The sequence below is a fragment of the Podarcis melisellensis genome, assembly GCF_964234715.1.
Source record: "Podarcis melisellensis genome assembly, chromosome: 1".
NCBI lineage: Eukaryota > Metazoa > Chordata > Lepidosauria > Squamata > Lacertidae > Podarcis > Podarcis melisellensis.
In genome coordinates, this window is record NC_138528.1 from 82403756 (window position 1) to 82424144 (window position 20389).

At 48.4% G+C, this 20389-nt stretch overlaps 1 protein-coding gene across 3 annotated transcripts; it reads left to right on the forward strand.

The window, feature by feature from the left end:
- Positions 1-1748: 1748 nt before the first annotated feature.
- Positions 1749-19620, forward strand: ANKRD13D (ankyrin repeat domain 13D). Of its 3 annotated transcripts, none has more exons than XM_081922738.1 (15): positions 1749-2067; positions 5886-6021; positions 6781-6905; positions 7559-7604; positions 8302-8445; positions 8568-8757; positions 9488-9554; positions 9701-9782; positions 10921-10982; positions 11178-11308; positions 11582-11739; positions 12689-12847; positions 13898-14061; positions 14583-14662; positions 18523-19620. In XM_081922738.1, exons 1-15 carry the CDS (start codon positions 1978-1980, stop codon positions 18800-18802), a joined length of 1914 nt encoding a protein of 637 aa, XP_081778864.1. In that variant the 5' UTR covers positions 1749-1977; the 3' UTR covers positions 18803-19620. The 3 variants fall into 3 exon arrangements, with proteins under 3 accessions (XP_081778864.1, XP_081778865.1, XP_081778866.1); XM_081922739.1 differs by lacking the exon at positions 1749-2067 and adding an exon at positions 3199-3334; XM_081922740.1 differs by lacking the exon at positions 1749-2067 and adding an exon at positions 3428-3549.
- Positions 19621-20389: the final 769 nt, after the last annotated feature.

Sequence of the window (20389 nt, forward strand, 5' to 3'; positions counted from 1 at the left end):
TTAACAATATTTAATAGCATCTGTTTGAGGCAGAAGTGTAATGGGAGCTTTTCACAATCTAAAGAAAGCCATGTTGGAGTAAGCTTCCCTGTTGAATTTTTGCCCATCACATAACTCTTAAAAGCCAATGGAACCCCTCTCTGTCAAAAATGGAGAGAAAGACAGGCTGGGGTGTATGACTGGAGGTGGAGGGTTTATGATTCACAGAGCACGTTTCTTGACTCTTGAGAAGGAATAGTAACCTTTCCAAAGGAAAGGTTGCCTTGTTGTTTTAAAGGTGCCTCCTCTACACTTCCTGTGCTACATTTTTCTAGGCCTAGTCATGGAAGGCCTGTTTACTCCATGACAGGTGAAAACAAATTCAGGTTTAACTGGGTGCCAACTACTTTGTTACTTCAACCACTGAACAAGTCTGTAACAAGGCAACACTTCCCCAAGCAGGTAGAGAGCAGGTCCTGCGTGTGAAAACCTGAGGGAGCCATTCCTGAAAGACTGTTAGTGCAAGAATCATATCCATGTCTACTCAGAATTAAGCGTCACTGAGCTGAATAAGATTTACTCCCGGAGGTATATTGGATGACCAATACCTGTGACCTAATACCCACTAAACACAGAGGGGCTCATTTCTGAATGCGCATGTCTAGGAATGTGTTTTTAGAAATGATTTCCCAGTCCTATATCCTTCTGGCTTCAAAGATGCATACACAAAACAACTTTAAATAAAAAGCAGTGGATAATCCATATTTAGGACTGGTAGGATAGAATTTAATTTCTAGAATGAGTTGTGTGAGGTTCAAGAAGCTTGGCTGGAGTCCTGGTTGTTCCTACTCAGTAGAGAAAGGTGCACTCTGCATATGCTTAGGTGCACTAGTTTATTGAACCACATTTCACAGCTGAGCCCTGGCAAGGCAAACAGCGTAGGAGGCAGCTCCAGGTTTCAGCTCGCCACTAACCAGAAGCCACCCGCAATGCCTCCTGGTGCGATTCTTATTTCCCTGAATAATACAAGATGCAAGGGGAAGAAGGCTCTCTAACTGAACATGATCCTACATATATCTCTACTCAGAAGTAAACTCGGCAGAGCTTAATAGGCCCCAAACCAATGGATTCAAGTTGCAAGAAAGGAGATTTTAACTAAACACGAGGAAGAACTTGCGGTCAGTAAATGGTGTTCGGACTCCAGGTGAGGTGGCAGACTCGCCTTCCTCGGGAGGTTTTAAGCAGAGCTTGGATGGCCACCAGTCACGTATGATCTAGCTGAGATTCCTGCACTGCAGGGGGCTGGACTAGATGACCCTTGGGATCCCTTCCAGTTCCTCTCGGGTGGATATCTGACTGCAGCCTCAGCCTTCCCGTCCGCCCCCAGCAAGCAAGCGGAGCCAAGCCGGCCCAATCGCCCACCCTTCTGGGGACAGGGGACCCCGAGGAGGCCGTGGCTCCTGCTGCCGGGGGCTGCAATTTCGCCTCCGCCCGCTTCCCCTGGCGGCTGACGAGGGAGGCAGGCTGCCCAAGGCGGCCGGCTCCGCTCCCTCCCGCTGCCGGTGGTGACGCAAGGGGTGTTGCCTGTCCTCGACGCCCAGAGCGTGGCCCTCTCGCGTGGGCTGGAGCGGGGAGCGAGCGAGGCCGGAAAAGTGCCTGGGCCAGCTTTCCGCGCCCCTGCCGCCGCTGTCTCCTCCCTGCGCCCCGCAGGCCCGCCCCTTCTCCCCCAGCCCCGCCGCTCCCTGGCTCTGGGTCGGCCCCGGGAGCCGCAGCGAGCGAACCCCGGCCAGGCCGCGCGTGCGCCCCGCCGTCCCTCCCTCTCCGCCTGCCTGCCTGCCTCTCCTCCCGGGAGCGCAGCCGCCGCCACCGTCGCAGCGGGGCCCAGCGCAAAACCGAGCAGGAGGGAAAGCGCCGCCACCGCCGCCGCCACCCGGAAAGGCCTCGGGCAGAGAGGGATCGGAGCAGAGACCCGGCCGGGCGCGGGGACATGGTGACGGGATGGCCCGCATCACAGACGCCTTCCCCCTGCACCTGCTCGTCTGGCACAACCGGCACCAGGCGCTGGACAGCGAGCTGCGCAAGGGACAGGTACGGGGGAGCCCCTCAACACCCCCCCAATCTCCTAGGACTCCTTCCTTCCTTAACCCCGCATTCCAGGTCGCCCCTTCCAGCCGGAGTTGGAGATGTGGCAGCCAGGGAGGGGGATGTGATGTGGGATCCTTCCAAGATGGTCCCAGCCCTTCGCTCCCCCCCCCCCCTTGGTAGCCCTGCTGCTGCTGATGCCACTGGGAGGGAGAATGAACAAGGGCCAGATACTGGCACCTAGTATATCTGACTGCTGCTAACCTAGGTTTGTTCCATCTGCATCCTGTTAAACCTGCCACATCCAGTTAACTTCCCCCCCCCTTCCCAGCCACGCCACACACACAAGCAGGAAAACTGCCCAAGGGGCATCTCTTGACCCCCCAGTCGTGATAGCATCATCACCTTTCCCCCACCTTTGTAATGCTCCTGGTCCCCTCTTTCCATTCCTTCTCTTTGTACCTCTAGATTGTAACTCTTTCCTCCTCACCCCAGCCGAACTGGTGGTTTCAGAATAGCTGTATAGATGTTTGATGATTCTTTTGGGCTGGGAATCCCCAACCTCATAATTCCTCATCAGACTTGGCAGTTGAAGCTTTGAAGCAAACAGCAATCCTCATTTGAGGCCATCTGTTTGGAATCCCAGAATCCACTGCTCCTTCGTCTTAGGCCCCCTTGTAGTGATTTGGGCACATGAGGGCAAGACACGCGAGGGATCAGCACACTCAGTTGGATCTGAAGGGTGCCGTGATACTCAGTCCCATAACATCCTCTAGCAATCGAGGCCTAGTGTTTTTTTTTTTTTAAAAAAAAAAACAACCTTCCTGTGGTGGCTTCATGTTTAGTGCACTGATAGCCACCATTTTGGAAAAGAGAAAAAGGGAGAAAGGCAAAATAATCCTTAAAGATTGATGTCCATATGCACAGCTGGTATGGGTCTCTTTTAAAAATTCAATTCAATTCAATTATCAGAGCCTTCAAGCAAGTGCCAGCTCTAGCACCCTGTTGCATTGGAGAGGGGAAATTCACAGGGTTTCCTGCCTGCCTGCCTGCCCCTATGGACCACAGCTGAGTACAGGACTAGGCTGAGCATCTATTCTTTAAAAAACTCTTGGTTTTCCCACCTAGAGATAGACCCAAGAGAACAGAGTCATTAGAATACCTGTATGGGAGACTGACAGGAAGAGTTCTGCCTGGTAACTGATTTGGAACTGGGAGAAATGCAGACCAGGGAGCATGGCTTAAAAGAAGACTGGGCTGGAGATAACTGATGGTACCTGAGATAATGATGGTTCCCATTTCTTGTTTTGGAAGGCGGAAACGGAGAATGAACTGACTTACAGATCTAGGGGGATGACTTTTGGGAGGATCTGAAAAAGAAAGGAATTTGGGGCAGAGGTTTGGTCAGCCGGATGTTTCTGGAATCTAATTACATAGGGCACTCCGGTGATGGCCTTGTTGTCAGTCCCTAACAGCTGATACTCAGAGGTATGTTACCTTTGAAGAGGGAGGTTCTATTTAATTTGGTGGTTGAGGCTAGTAGCTGTTGACAAACCTGTCCTCTGTGAATTTATCAAATCCTTTTTGAAACTAACTTAAGCTAGTGGCCATCAACATACCTCACAGCAGTGAATTCCATGAGTTAATTACCCCTTGAGTGACAAAGAATCTGAATTTGCTTTTATCTTGTTTCTAAAAAATCATGGGCAGTATGGGAAAGGTGGGAGAGGAACGATTCAGAGTATGGCATACAGTGGCATCGCAACAAAAGTTGGGTCAGGGCAGATATTTGGAAGGAAATGGTGTGGAGGGTTTGGGGCTCTGCCTTGTGTTCAATTTGGCTAGGTCACTTGTCTCTCAGTCTCACCAGTTCTCCTTCTGTAAAATGGATGTTGCAGTATCAAATGTGAGGTCAAAGAAGTGGTTTGGTGTGTAGAGCTCATGCTCCACCTTTGCATTGTACTCAGGTTGCAGTCTTGGAGAAAGTCAGGTGTCTCCATCTAGTCCAGCATTCTGTTTCCAGCAGTGGTCAGCCAAATGCATCTGAAAATTTTACAAGCAAGGCCTGAGGTCAACACTGTTCTGCTGTTGCTTGTATCCAGCAGCTGACATTCAGAGGCAAATTCTTTCTGAATATTGTGGTGCTTCCATCAAATTACGACTTTCAGAGTGGGTGTTGGGTGGATGGAGCTTTGAGTGGATGGAGCCTAGGCAAGGGAATGGCTTGGCAGGGTGGGCAGATTTGTAACATCCTGAATTTCTGAAGGTATCGGCTGCTGTTACATCTTTTTTGCAGATGCTTTAGGATGCTCAGCCACCCTGCACATGACTTACCTTGGTGGTAGAAGAAATAACATTCTGACTATTTTCAAATATACTCTTTTGGTCAACTAGTCTGCAAGTGGAGTGAAAATAGGCCCAGCTTATGTAGGATATAAGAGACTCTGGGCTGTTCCAGGTAACACAGAAGGATTCTGGAGCTATGATAGAACCAGCCAGACATCTCTGCAGCAAGCACTCCCATTGTTGGTGAATTGCTGGTAATCAGCTGTTAAAAAATGTGATTCTTAGCCCCAGTGCTTGAAGCGATTACACTACCCTCAGCATAAGGAAGGTGCCCATGACATCTGCACAAAGCACTACAGCCCTGTCTCCTGATCCATTTTTATTATCCATCCCTCAAAAGCGTATTTACTTGTGGGTTTGTTTGTTTTTTGTTTCTTTTCTTTAATTCATAAGCCATGTACTCTCCTTCTGTAGCACTTGAGTGCACTCTCCTTACAATTAAAAACAAAACAGGTTGTTTCACAATATAGCTGGGCTAGTCCCTATTCTGTTCTATCATGTGGGGACAAAGGCCTTTGTGGTGAATGGCCCCTTCTAATTGCATCTTGGAACAAGGCAGCATTTGCCATTGCAAAGAAGGTCCTTTCATCAGAAAGCCAAGACACAACATTAATTGATTTCCATACATACTTAGATTTCCCCCCACTTTTCAAGCAATCAAGAGTCTCCCAAAGTGGTTCAAAAACAGAGTCAGGCCCTGCCAGCAGCTTGCAAACTGAAAAGACGAGACACACAAGGAAAGGGAAGTGGAGTGGGAGAGAAATCAGTCCTTCCAGGCCATAACAAAGTGGGGAGCTATAAGAGAGGGCATTTATGCTCAGTGGAGGCCAGGGTAGGTAACCTTCCCTTGCTGATGTTCTCACTTGAATAGGAATTGTTGGCTCCAGCTCCTTTGAGCGGCAAGCGCTTCAAACTTCTCCCTTTTGATTCTACAGTCCTGGGGGGAGTTGAAGCTGAGTAGGAAGGGGGGAGGTGAGTTCCATGTAGCCTGATGGTTCTCTGGCTGGTGGTCGGGGCCAGGTTGGTCTCCTTGCCATGACATTCTTCCTTGGAGGGCAACTGGACTGGACTGTAGCCCTAATGTGCTGCCCTTCATTTCTGCAGTCCCATCAAGGCTTTTGAATATCTGAATATCAGCATGCGTAAGCTTAGATTAAGCAACAAGGCCGGCTCTTCTATTCTGGCCAGTGGATATGATACGTCATGGTCCCTTGGGTCGGATATTCTATAGGATATGTGAATTTTATCCTAGTATCCTGGATGTCCTTGTAGGTCAGGGACAGCATTATCTGAGGACGAGCTCTGAGTGAATCTTCCTCTTTTGCAAGAGATACTGGTGCAAGGGCATTAAAACCCTGCTGAGTCCTAGCACTGAAAACTGTTTCTAGGAATGAGCCCCAGCGCAGAGAAAGCCTCAGCCCTTGTTCTCCTGCAAAGGAATGCCCACCTATCTCATTAATCCTATGGCTCTTTTGCAGCACGATATTGAGATGCTGGACCCACGAGGCCGAACGCCCCTGGAGCTGGCCGTGTGCCTGGGGAACCTGGAATCTGTCCGGGTGCTGTTGCGACACAATGCCAGTGTGGGCCAGGAGAATGCCAACGGCTGGACAGGTATGAAGGTTCAGTGGGCAAGGGTATGTGCCCCATGTTAGTCCGTTTCAATTTCTGTCTCCTCTGCTTAAAGCTGGGGTGAGTTGCACTTACAACATCCACGCTGGCTGTAGGCTGATGGGAGATGGAGTCCAACAAAACCTGGAGAGCCACATGTTCATCAGGATCATCAGGCTGCACGACTGTGAAACGCCTTCTGCTTGAGACCTTGCAGTGCTGCCACCTAAAACTGGGCTCAATAACAGTCGTTCATATTGAAGCATCTCCTTATATCCTAGGCAAGGGGGGAAATAGAAGGAATGTGTTGAAAGGGTTGTTGTGAAAGCTAAGCAAGGGAAGACAGCAGTTAAGAAATGAAAGACCTGAGGCGTGAGGGCTGTGGTTTTGAGGGGTAAGCAACACGAATGAAAGCCAGAGTCCAGTGCCTAGGCCAGTACTGGGGTAATATGTGTGCTTTGAAGGCAGAACTCTTCCCGGCACTTTTGTTTAAGGCACCTATTCTTGCTTCTCTGGCTTAAGTTTCTGTAGCCTTGCTTTGCCATGCCTAGGATGGTAGAAGTCTCCCTGGGAACTGAGCACTGATTGGCATGATACCTGTGCCCTTGGCAGCCAGACATGTCCTTTTGGCAGATCAATAGGCTGTCTGCTCCTGGTTGGGAGTGAGGTTAGAGGAGAAACTCGTTTGGACTTGAGAGATGATGGGCACAGTGAGTGGGGCCAAGAAGCCAAATACTGATTTTTTTTCCTCTGCCTCTCTAGTCCTGCAGGAGGCAGTAAGCACAGGGGACCCAGAGATGGTGCAGCTGGTGCTCCAGTATCGCGATTACCAGCGGGCCACACAGCGCCTAGGCGGCATCCCAGAATTGCTCAACAAACTGCGCAGAGTATGTACTGTCAACTTCAGTCCTTGTGTATTTATCAGTGTCTACATATTTTATTATAGGGGTGCCCAACCTGTACTCTTGTCAGGACCCCTGGTGAAGAAATCTTGCCAAATCTGCCCTCTCTTAGGATCTTATTGGAATCTCCTTTTCTTTCTAAAACTCTGGTTGTGTTTGTGTTAATTAAAAGCCACAACCCTCTCTCTGGATACTTCTTCCATAGAGCACCAGCATTAAGTCCCTCACTTTTGTGTGGGCACAGAACCATTGCAATTTAACCATTCCTATGTTCTTCTAATGCATACTTCAAGAAGGGAAACACTCTTGTCCCTCCCACATTCCCTTGCGAAGGGGCTTGGAAGACAAAGCATTTGAACAGCATGGTTTCAAGATGACAACGGTAGCAGTTACTCTGCATCCCAGAAGCATCAACCCTCTTCTCCTTTAAGCCCCCTGGGATGTTCAAAAGCACTCTTGGGTTTTCTAGCCAGCAGTTGCTAGATCTAATTGAACTCCCATTGGCAAAGTGTGACTCTTAATAAGATTATGGTCACAGCAAAATGTAGTCCCTTTAGAGAACAGGGATTGGCTGTTCTCGCTGCCCCTTCTCTCACTTGAGTGCTCTGCCCCCTCACTTTGGTTCTCCATCTCCACAGGCTCCTGATTTTTACGTGGAGATGAAGTGGGAGTTTACCAGCTGGGGTAAGTCAGTGCTTCACTTCTGGGAGTGGTCCACAAAAGCCCGAGCAGGTGACAGGAGAGAGCTATCCAAATAGGGAGGAGTTTGGCCTGGGGAAATGATGCAGCTCAGAAAACCTCCTGAGCTCAGAAACATAGACGACATTTTGAGGAAGAAGGAAGCATTCTCCTTTCTCTGTGGTGGGTGCCGTGGCTTCACCAAGGAGCAGAATCCATGCTATTGACACGTGGTGTCCTAGTCGTGCTCCAGAGATTAGAAGTGTGACACTCTGAAGGAATGAGGTGATGCCAGGCAGAGAGGGCAAGAAGTACCTCTCAGCCATGAGACTCATTGTGTACTTTGGAGCATGTCGCTGTCTCTCAGTTTGACCTTCCACACAGAGGCTATGGTGCCTCTCTGAAGGGCTGTAGCTCAGTGGGAGAGCACCTGCTTTTCACACAGAAGATCCCAGGTTCAGTCAGGCATTTCTATGTAGGGCTGGGATAGGCCTCCCATCCTGAAACCCTGGAGAGCTGCTGCTAGTCGATGTAGACAACACAGAAATTGATGGACCAGCTCCACTGAGCCAGTGGACCAGATGGATCAGTATAAGGCAGCTCCCTGTGTTTTTGTGGGTGAGGTACAAATGTGGCAAACAAGTAAATGATGCTAAGCAATGTTCCCTCGCCCTCTGCTCCCTCTCTTCCTCTCCATCACCAGTGCCCCTGGTCTCCAAGATATGCCCAAGTGACGTGTACCGGGTGTGGAAGCGTGGGGAGAACTTGCGGGTTGACACCACCTTGCTGGGCTTTGAGCACATGACCTGGCAGCGGGGCCGCCGCAGCTACATCTTTAAAGGCGAAGGTCAGAATATCTCTTTTCTGGGGAGATGGGTGTGTGCTTGGTGAGGTGGGGGGGCTATGATACTGACTGCTTTTCTCTCTGTTACCCCCGCCCCCTCTTTTCTCCTTCCCCTCATTGGCCAGATGAGAATGCTGTGGTGATGGAGGTTGACCACGACAAGCAGGTGGTGTACACTGAAACGTTGTCTCTAGCCTTGCATGAGCCGGAGCTGATGCTGGCTGCCATGCAGCCTTCCGAGGAGCACGTGGCCAGCCGGCTCACTTCGCCCATCGTCTCCACCCACCTGGATACCAAGAACATTGCCTTTGAGCGGTGAGCTGGGGCAGGGGGAAGGGTAGCGTATGGGTCTGTGTGAACCGTGTGCTGCTGCCGCCGCTGGTTGTTAACCCAGATGACTATATGCTGCCTCCAGGATCAGAGACAGCCGCATGCTGCTCAGAACACCGGAATTGTCAAGGGACAGTAGCGGGAGAGCGCTGTTGGCACCACGCTTGCTGGCTTCCCAGAGGCATCTGATTGGTCATTGTGGGAAATGGGATGCTAGACTAGAGGGACTATGGATGTGATCCAGCTGCAGGGCTCTTTTTATGGTACAGAATGAGGCCCATGAGACCAAAGCTGGGAAGGATGAAGTCTGCCCAGGCCCTCGAGCATCAACTAGTTTTGCGAGAAAAGAGGGGGACCAAGGCCCCAGCTTCTACTGCCATAGGTGTCTGCAGCCCAGTTATCACATATGCCCCATCTCCCCTCAGAGGAGAGACCTCCACTCGCAGCTCCCTAGTCCAAGTCTTTCAAGGGCAGGGTCGGGAGAGGTGAAGGTAGAGGTGTGTGAGAGAGAGAAAGTGACATTTGATGAGATGGTTATCTTTTAGGCTGAAGAGTATGAGGTCATTCTAAGTCTGAAAAGGGTTGGAAGAGATGAAGCTCCATTGTAGCAGTGGTGTTTGAGAAAGTGGTTATCTTTAGGCTGCATTGGGGGGGGGCAGCTGAGGTCTGCAATGGCAAACTCTATCACTCTTGACCTGAGGGCTTTCCTCTCCAGGAACAAGTCTGGCATCTGGGGCTGGCGCTCTGAGAAGATGGAAAACATCAGCGGCTATGAAGCCAAGGTACAACTCTTCCCCCATTCCTGTTCCTTATGTGTGTAAATCTGAAAAATTCAGCAAAGTTTAGCTTAGCTTCACTGCTTTGAGGAATCAGGGCTTGTGTTGGATGGGACCAGGTGATATCAACGGTCTCTTTGTCCTTTTTCCAGGTTTACAGTGCCAGCAACGTGGAGCTTGTCACCAAAACCCGTACTGAGCACCTGTCAGATCAGGACAAGACACGCAACAAAGGTAAAAGCAGATGTTGAACTGCCTCCAGTTGTGACTTGGTGTGTTGACTCATCCAATGACCCTTCATGCTGCTAGGGATTATTTAACCCTACAATTCCCAGAACTCCGATTAATTGTGTGCTGCACTTGCTGTTTGGCAGCTCCTGCCTGCCCTTTGACCACAAGTGACTTGTCCTCAATAGTCATGATGTGCTCCTCCCATTTACAGGCTTCACCTGGTGGTTAAGAGAACAAAAATGGCAGCAGCGTATACTGAATATTGGCCTGGTCTATATGTTACGCTCAGCTGAACCATGGCTAAGCAAGAATGAAAAATTGCACAAGTGCACCGAGCGAATATTGCTGCCATTTCATTCCTCCCTGGTTCTGCTGCCTAAGAAGCAACAGGATAGATATGGATTTTGGCTGTTGTCCTGTGTAGACAGCTTTCCAAACCACTGGTGGGAGAGGCAGACTAAATGGGAATATGTACACAGCATAACTGTAGGAGTCTGGAGGGACCACTTGGGCCATGCAGACCTATGGAAGGCACCCACTTTCATGGAGAAGGAGTCTGAGAAGGAGGATGTCAGGCAGTAGATGGGCTAGCCTTAGCGGCTATGGCAGGTAGAGGAGCCTAGTGATTCCATGGTGCTGGTGGTTCCATGATGCATCTGGCAATTCTTGTGTAGATCTTCCCCCATAATGTAAAAATCATTCAGTTCATGGATATCGGTATCTGTGGTCGTAATAGAGAGGACCTTTTCTGTAGCCACCTACACCCTGCAACTCTGTCGAGAGAGACCCACCTTGACCTCTCCCAGAAGGCCTTTTGCCATAATGCAAAGATCTTCCTTTCTTGGCAGGCATTTGGTCTGTCGAGCTGCTGACCTTAACCTCCCAGGCAGCTCACTTTCTTTTTTAATCTGCTGCCTCTGCCTCTTTTATCTCTTATCAATGACTGTTTTGCTGCATTTTCCTTGGATTTTGTCGTTCTAATGTTACTAGCCGCCTTGAACATTGCTGTGTAAAGGCGCTCTAAAACTATTTCAGATAAATAAAAATAAGATAACAAATAAATTGCACTAAAGTGGTGGAGGTGGTGGTAGGTTCTTTGGAGAGGACTCATTCACTTAGACATCCTCCTTTTGTCTTCCAGGTTCTAAGACTCCTTTCCAGTCCTTCCTGGGAATCGCCCAGCAGCATGCTGCCCAGAATGGGGTGAGTGACCAGGTCAGATCCTGTCCATCTATGGGGAAAGGAGATGCTGGCCCAGCCACACAAATTTAGCCTAAGGGTACATGAGGTGGGGAAGCAGATCACAAGGGGGATATGCCAGAGAAGGGATTGTGTGGCTCCAAAGTGTTAGTGTTCTAGTTCCTGCCCAGATCCAGACTCCGATCCTCACTTTTGCAGGCTCCTGTGCTGCAGTCAGCCAGTCCAACCAACCCAACGTCTATTACCCCTGAGGAATACTTTGACCCCAACTTCAACCTGGAGTCCCGCAATATTGGCCGCCCTATTGAGATGTCCAACAAGGTGCAGAGGTGAGAAGGATGGGGGATACTGCATGGATTGGTGGGGTGGGGTCAGAAATGGAAGAAGATGTCAGGACGTGACAGCTGGCACTTAACTCTTACAAAAGGTACTCATTTTTCCAGAGAAAGGTAAGAAACAAAAGGTGGAGGAAATAAAAACATGTCCTTGCAGATAATTCACCCGTGTAGGGGAGTTGCAGGTCCAGTCTCTCCGTGGGCAGAAGTAGGGGGCAGGGAGCTGGAGGAATCTCCAGGAAGACTAACATGCTCCTTGTGTGACAGGTTCAAGGCCACTCTGTGGCTCTGCGAGGACCATCCCCTCTCCCTGGTGGAGCAGGTGACGCCCATAATTGACCTGATGGCTATCAGCAACGCCCACTTTGCCAAGCTGCGTGACTTCATCACCCTCAAGTTACCTCCTGGCTTCCCTGTCAAAATCGGTGAGAGGTGTGAAGCCTGGCTGGTTGGGGGGGCATTATCTACTCAGGGTGGGTTGGGGGGCATGGAGACAAGCTGACAAGAGGCAGATCAAGAGGGGAAGAGAGAAAAAGGAAGGCAGAGAATGAAGCTGTGGGGTTACGCCTCTCCAGACATTCTTTCTGTTGTACATCCATAATGATTTGTGCTCATGAAGGTATTGGGGTAGTTCATACACAACCTTGCTTTCAATGTCATTTGTGCCTGCAAAGGTTTCAGAGCGGACATACTGCTTCATTTCAAATTGGTGAAATCCTGTAACATTTCATACCTCAAATGTTCTTGGGTGGGTGCAAGAGTGCCCCTCCAGAGGGCAATAATGCAATAACTTTGGGAAAACATCTCAGAACAACTAATAAAGCAGAATGATGTCTGCTATAAATGCACCACCAATGCACTATTATTGCAGAATACACCTACAGAAAAGAAAAACCTAAATCCATTTGCACTTTAAATTTAAAGCAGTATCATACCACTTTGAGCAGGCATGGGTTGTCCCCCCTCCCCCAGGAATCCTGGGAACTGTAGTTTGAGGGTTCTGTGAATTGTTAAAGAGTTCCCTCTTCTCTTCACAAAGCCAAAATTATCAGAGTGGTTTAACAATCAGCCCCTCTTCCCAGGGAACTCTGGGAATTGCAGGTCTATGAAGGGAATAAGTATCTCCTAATAACTCTCAGAAACAAATTACAGCTCCCAGAATTCTTGGGGGGAGCCATGAATGTTTATATTTAAAGCTGTATCATACTATTTTATAGTGCAGTCCCCAATTTGGAGAAACCCTCAGCCTTTGTTGTGGGGAAAGGGATAATGTCCTAGAGAGGGGAGTGGTCATGAGGGAAATCAGTGAAGCTTGAAAATAGAGGTTTACCAACCTCCCAACCTTCCTTTGTACATTTTCTTTCTTTTCCCCAGAAATCCCCCTCTTCCACGTGCTGAATGCCCGGATCACTTTTAGTAACTTGTGCGGCTGTGATGAGCCGCTGAGCTCAGTGCGAATCTGTACTCCCACCCACACCCCAGAGAGCACCGAGGAGCCGACTGCTGGGGCAGAGGCAGCCAACAACACCAAAGGTAGGAGGAGCAGGATGGGGTGGGAGGCATGGTCAGGACTTCCAACAGCTAATCTAAACCTTGGAGGGGGGAGAAGAGTGGAAGAGGTGGAGGATGTTCCTGCAGGCTGGGAGAGGGAGGGAGGCAGCATTAGGGTGCAGTGGCCGTGAGCCCACATTGCAGAACTGGGAGACAACAGGGTTAAGGAGGAGATGTGAAAGTGTAAGATGTCTGAGTGACTGGAAAACGGGTGACTCCTCTGTGGAAGGGAAAGCATGCTTTCTAGAACTGACACATCCTTCTCCATGATCCCGCTACTGACCATCACATTTTAAAAATGGACATATTGGCTCAAGGTGTTTATCATCATTTTTTTTAAACATCAAGTCTTTCTGCTTCAAGAATGCTAGCACAGCCATGTTCCTTTTGTTTCCCATTGATGTGCCTGAGAAAGTGGGAGCTATGCCTGCTTGTTGCCACCTTTAGGCTCATGCAGACAACCTGTGTATTCAACTTTTACCTGGATTTGCTTGCGCAAAGCTTACACGGAGGTTAGATTGTATCTGGTTTTTATTGAGCATTCATTCTGATTGGTTTGTGGGCCAGCTATGCCCCAACAAGCATTCGTCCCACATTCATCCTGATTTGCTTGCAGGCTGTTGGTTTGGCTTCCTGTTAGTCATTTGCTCACCCTGCAATTTTCAGTGCACTTCCCTACCCCTTCCCAAATTGCAAAAAAGCTGGATTCTTTTTAAAACAGCAATTTTTTGTGCGAGGGCAACAGAGCCCTTCAGTCCACTTCAGTTGCGCAAACCTAAATTTCCAGTGCGTGTTGAGTCTCTCCTGCAAAGTAGTGACCATCAGGAGGGACTTTTTGTTAAAGAGGCCCAGCCCATTTCTGCTTGCCTTAGGCCCTAGGGAGATGTCCTTTGTCCTTTTAAAGAGCCCTTTTCATGGGTGGAGAAAGTGAGGCAAAGATGAAGGGACTGGTCTTCGGTGACACAGGACATTGCAGAAGTTGCGTAGTCCGTTGGCCAGCGTGCTAACCATTGTTCTCCCTTCCTCCCCCAGTGTACCCTTTCCCCTGCGAGGTGGACCCATCAGTTTTTGAGGTGCCCCAGGGCTATACAATGTTGGGCGCAGGTCGTACAGAGCCCATGCGGGACGAGGATGATGACCTGCTCCAGTTCGCCATTCAGCAGAGCCTCCTGGATGCTGGCACAGAGACAGACCAGGTGATTGGGAAGGCGGAAACCTGCCTGCACTGGGGTGAAAACAGGTCCATTATAGCAGGCAGGCATGACTAACTGGTTCTTGGAGGGAGGGCACATGGTGCCCGGATGGTTGTGCGGGGACCAAGTAGAGGTTGGATTGAGTGGTGTAGCAAACTAACTCCCAGTTGTTGGCACTCAGAGTGGAGATAATTCTTGGCTGCCACTTATAAATGTAGCACTGAGTGCTTTGCAAACCTTGATCTCATTAAGGCTTTTACATCCCAGTAGGAACTGGTGATTATATATTTCCTTTTTGCATGTGTGTGTGTGTTTGTGTGAGGGGGTGGAACCTGAGGCCATCAGATTATGGCTTGTCTCAGACCTCCCAGAGAGTCCATGGCTTAACCAAAGCATTATGGCTTATTATTTTAGCATTATTCCAAGTCCAAGCCTCAAATTATTACCTGTTACAGCAGGAACACACACCCATTCTGCCTCTTTGCTATCGGTTTTAGCATATTCATTCTTGTGTGTTACACCAGGTGACCATCTGGGAAGCTCTAACCAACACACGGCCAGGATCCAATCCTCCGTCCTATGATGAGGAGCTACAGTTGGAACGGTGAGTGTTTCCATAGCAAGAAGGAAGAGGTTGTATTACGAATTCAGTTCTGCAACCTGTACATTAAGGTGTATTATTTTCTAAAACCTACTTTGTGGTCACTTGGTCCACCCACCAGCAGCAATTCCATCTTAGCTGGATTGCCAGGCCTCATCCACACCCTCACTGCTTCCAGATACCGTTTCAAGGATTTCACTGCCTCAGTGGGGTTTAAGGAAAAGCAGACAGAACTGAGCAGGATCTCCATATCCTCACAGGACCTCTCCCATCGGCTGAATGCAGTGTTCTTCCCCAGCTGTTTTCCTTCATATTCCATTATAAAGCGGGGTGCAGGGCCTCTTCCTCGGTCACCTCACATTCCCCTTCCCTCATCTTTTCTTCCCAAGCAGAATGGGAATGCCCTCTTGGGGAACATGATGGCAATGAAGGAATTGGGGCGTGCCTGAATTAGCTTCCAGTGCGTCACCCATGAATGGAGTTTGCCTGGGATTGGCATAGGTGCTACGAGAAACTGAGCTTGGCATAGTTCAGATTGTAAGCACTTTGAAGATGGGTAAAAATCCTCCAGCTCAAGCAGATGCAAATGTATTTGGAGAAATTTCCCCTCTTCAGCCTTCCTAGTTGTGGGTGTTGTGTGGACCTAGCTGGTTTTCCTACCACCTCCTTTCACCTTACTCTCTCATACATTTGGCCACTCTGCCTAGTATGAAGTGTGATTGTTGATCTGTCACGTGGATCTTCTTCTGCGTGAGGAAAATAAGGCTGTCTTGATGTACAGCTTTATATCCTTCTGGGGGCATGGATGGGGGCTTTTTTGGGAGGCGCTTGTGATATTTCACATTCAGCTGTAAGATTCCTCTGTGGGTTTTTGCAACGGTGCCAGTTCTTATTTCTAATAATAATTTGAAAATCTCTTAAACAATTGCAGTCTGCCAGTGGGTGGAAAGCAAGCACCACCCGCTTTCCGGCACCAATTGGAGAACGGTGCCAACAGAACTGAGAAGGCTGAGAGAGCCTGAAGGAAGTTTTTTGGTATGAGTAACCACCCATTGCTCTACAAGCACAGAGCTTCCTTAAAATTCAGCAGTTGAGAGAAGACTCAAGGCACATTTGCACCTATGCTCTCAAGCAGCAGGAATTTACTCCCAGCAGTAACTTCTGAGATAACAGAATTTTAGAATTGTGGGGTTGGAAGGGGCCACATGGGTCATCTAGTCCAACCCCCTGCAATGCAGGAATTTAGTTTGTTTCTTCTGTGTTGTCAACACTGCAGTTTAGTTTACTCCTACTATTCAAGCAGTGCAGACAGCCCCTGTGTCTACTCAAACGCTATCTCAGGACCAAATAACATCAGCCATTCCATTAAGGGTTCATTGGCCTGTGCCTCTTCTCATGTGACGTATACTGTCATCTGCTGACAATGTCGTTGTTTACATGGGTCAGACTGCTCAGTTGTGACATGAAGGAATAAACAGACACAAATCAGACATGAAAATAGTCACAGAAGCCAAGGCAAGAGGAGCATTTCAGTCTCCCAGAACTTATTGAAACAGACCTTGAGGTCCCCTCCTTAAAAGTACAAGCAGACCACAAAGTTTCAAATGGCAATTCTTGTGTGAGACCAGACCGGGGGGGGGGGTTCTTTAATTTTTCTTACATTTATATCCCACCTTTCTTCTAGTATACAGATGGTTCCCAGGTGGTCTCCCAGGCACTGACCAGGCTCACACCTTCAGTAAAGAGATGGCCTTAGGTGCTTTCAGATCACTTCAGCCATTAGCTGAAATTCATCACCAAGTTTGTTGCAGTGAAACTTGGACTTGATGAAGACCAGGAGTGGCTACTTAACTAACATATTTGTCTTCCTTTTGGTCTTTATTTACCTGATTCAGCTTGCTATGCCTAGTCACCCCAGCAGATCCTTGTTGAGAAAGAGTCACATCTGCTCTGAGTGGGTCCACCAGATACAATCAAATGAATGTAGTTTTTTTTTTTTTTTTATAAAAAAATTTTATTAAGATTTTTTACAGATACATATTTAACAAACAAAATAGGTTTCATAACATCTTTCATTCTATTGCGGACTCCCTCACGTCTCCCGCTTCCACTCTCATCATTAAAAACGAATTTTTCCAAGCAAATTATCATCTTGTTTATACTCTTAAGTGCAATATTTAGGTTAAACTCAAATAAAAAAATTATAATTTAATGGTAGACAGTTATTTCTGCTCTGGCTTCCTTGTTAGGATTCAACCAAATTACAGTACTTTTGTAAATAAATCTTAAATTTCTTCCAGTCTTCTTCAACCCTCTCCTCTCCCAGGTCGCGGATTCTGCCAGTCATCTCAGCCAGTTGCATATAGTCCATCAGCTGCATCTGCCATTCTTCCAGTGTTGGTAGATCTTGGGTTTTCCAGCTCTTAGCAATAAGTATCCTTGCCGCCGTTGTAGCGTACATAAAAAATGTTCTATCCTTCTTTAACACGTTCTGGCCGACCATGCCCAGAAGGAAGGCCTCTGGTTTCTTGGTGAAGGTATACTTAAATACCTTTTTTAACTCATTATATATCATTTCCCAAAAGGCCTTCACTTTAGGGCAGGTCCACCAGAGGTGAAAGAATGTTCCTTCATGAATGTAGTTTATTTGTGCTCTGCTAGTATTGTGGCAAACCTGCTGCTGTCTTTTGTATTGCTTGTGGTGGGGAGGTTGGCCTCACCTTGTGGAAAGAAAGGTTCACTCTCTACTTTGTGGGTAGGTTCCCACTTTGGCAGCCACTCCGTCTAACAAAATGGGCTTTAGCCCTCAAAAAGTTCATGACGCAAAATGGCCACAGTCTTTACAGTACCACAAGATGCTTTATTCTCGTCACTGAAACAGACTGCTTGTGCAAAATTGCCCTGGCAGTAATCTCAGCAGTAAACAACAGCTGTTTTGAGAGAATTGGTGTGAACATTCCCTGCACTGATCCAGAACTGGTGCAAGCCCTTTGCTGAGGTGTAGAGTATAGCAGTGTAGGTAAGAGCACACATAGACTGCATCACGGGAGATCCTTCAGGCTTCTTGTAGGGCATAGAAATGCACAAGGAGTGAAAACCAGGGAACAAATGGGGGGCGGGGGGAAGCCCCTGGGTCGTGGTGTGGCCTGTGCAGGCAGAGAGACGTTTTCTTCACTACAAGCAGTAGCCTCTTCCCCTTTCTCCTACATTTCCTGAGTTGCTGCCCAGCAGGGAACCCTCCCACAGTTGTGATGCAACGCAACAATCTGGGGACAACAGGAAGAAAAAACACAAGCCTTTCAAAGGCTAGATGACTGCTGTTTATCCAATCCAGATAAGATGGAAAAATTGTTGATGGGTAATGCCTATGTCCAGAGAATGCTATTCAGTCTGTTCTGCATAGGATTCTACTCTGAAGAATACGGTTTAGGGGGCTTCTACACCCCACTTTCTCACTAGAGGCCCAGGTGGGACAGAGCACCAGCTTGTGGCTCTGCCCTGGGCAAGGGGGTAGCCTATACTTTGGGTTTCCATTCCCTGGTAACTTCAAGGCTTGGCTACTGAAATAAATTCTACACGGGAGTACCTTTGAAAACTGCCCAGTAACTGTAATTAATGCAAAATGCAACTACTAGACTGTGAAATGGGACCAGGTATTTCAAACGTATCACCAACATTTAAACAACTGTACTGGCCCCTGGTTCATTTCTGAGAGCAATTTGAAGTGTGGGGCTGAGGGTGTTGGGACATATCTGAGACAGCTTGAGCAAGCTTGCCTGAACCAGGCCTGAGAAGCATGACCAAGTAGCCATATCTTGCTGCCCTGTTTGCTGATGCCTCCTTCTCGTTCTGTGTCCTCTCAGGGCTATCCAGGAGAGCATGTTCCTTCAAGCGGGGCCAGGCCTGAGCCCAGTGGAGTCTGGAGGTGGCAACGGAGGCCCTCCTCCTCCCGAGAGCAGCCCACCTCTCAGCACCAATGGGGGTGGCTCCTCGGCCTTGCCCCCGCCCTACCCCAGCTTTGACGAGCAGCTGCGCTTGGCCATGGAGCTGTCTTCGAGGGAGCAGGAGGAGAGGGAGCGCCAACGCCGCGAGGAGGAAGAGGAGCTGCAGCGCATCCTCCAGCTCTCTCTGACGGAGAAGTAGCGTCCTAGCCTCCCTCAAGCCTCACACCGCCCAGCCTGGCTGTCCTTGCCGTCATTGTATTTTTAACCTCTGGGGGTGGGGTGGGGTGGGTTTCATGCTTTGCCCCTTCCCAGTTGAGAGTCAGGCTGGATGTGAGAAGACAGCACCTTCTGCATTTCCTGGGACTCACTCGGTTCCATCCTCTGGTATTATTTCCTGTAAGATTTTTTTAAAAAAATTGCTTTATATCCTCAACCTTCACTGAGGAAATGTTTTCTACAGCACAGAGAGGCAGGTTGGAGAAGAGGAGCAGCAACAAATAAGAAGGAGACGGGATGTGGGGCGGGGGAGGGGAGAGACGTTGAGGAAATTTTCATCACCTTGGCATGAGATTTTTCTGAGACTGATGGTGAATGTGCTGCTTTCTCTTTCCTTGCAAGGGTTTGGGCCTGTTGAGGATGGGACCAAGTTGGGGAAGTGGCAATAGAAAGCGGTGGGGAAGCCTGGAGCTTGATGCGCTGATGTTTTGTGGCGAGACCTGAAACCAGGCTGCCGTGTGGTGAATAATTTTCAGTCCCGCGTTTTATTTTCCTCCTCATTGTGAGCTGCTGCTCTCCCTGCCCCCCTTATTTTTAATTTATTTTATTTATATCTCTGAAGATATATACAAGAAGGGGAGTGGGAGGTATGTGGTTATTTTTTTTTTTAAGAAACTGAACCCAGTGGGTCTAAAGGGAACAGCTGTGCCCACTCCTGAGCGGCTTTCTCCTGTCGTCTGGGAACCAGGCACAGGGGGCTCTGGGCAGCAGGAACTACTAAATAAAACTAAGAAACCAGCATTGCTCTGCTGTGACGTTCTTCCGTTTTCTTCCATCTTGGTCTCGGGTTGCATAGCTGTGACATAAACATAAAACTTGGCTCCAGAACCTGCTAGGATTTCTGCGGCTCTCCTTATGAAAATTAGGAAACATGCTAATTAGTTTACTCACAAAAAACCCTGATAGTTTGAACCATAAAAACATTATACCAGCATTATTTCATACCTAATGATCCCTAGCATGGGATTCGCCTTTTTCACAGCTGCCACATGAACTGTTGACATCATTTTCACCAAGATATCCACTATGACCACAAGGTCTTTCCTAGGCTGCATACAAACTGCACCCTTAAAGCACGTTCAGAACATATTGTCCCCAGAATTCTGGGCACTGTAGTTTGTTCAATGTGACTGGGAACCGTAACCTTCTGAGAGGTGAACTACAGTACCCAGAATACTTTTGAGGGGGAATGTACTTTGAATGTCCTTTAAAGGTATATAGCCCTGGTCAGTCACTGCCAGTTCAGACCCCATTACTATATATGTCAAATGAGGATTTATTCTACTTACATTGAATTGTGTTTGCTATTTTAAGTTCACCCAGTTTGGAGGAATTCTTTTGGAACTCCTTGCAATCCCTTGTTTTGTTTTGTTTTGACAACCCAGAACAATTTAGTATCATGAGCAAACTTTGCTCCCTCAATACACTAATGGGACTCCATATGTTGGTGATAGTCTGTGTCCATTTTGGTAAACGATAAGGTTTACAAGCTGCTTTAGGTTCTTCAACA

What these genes read in the sequence shown, in the direction of transcription:
- ANKRD13D (XM_081922738.1), top strand. Translation starts at nt 1,978, where the DNA reads ATGGCCCGCATCACAGACGCCTTCCCCCTGCACCTGCTCGTCTGGCAC. An exon ending in AGCATGCTGCCCAGAATGGG is followed by an intron (nt 10,983 to 11,177) that starts GTGAGTGACCAG and finishes TCACTTTTGCAG; the next exon opens with GCTCCTGTGCTGCAGTCAGC. An exon ending in TGGCTTCCCTGTCAAAATCG is followed by an intron (nt 11,740 to 12,688) that starts GTGAGAGGTGTG and finishes TCTTTTCCCCAG; the next exon opens with AAATCCCCCTCTTCCACGTG.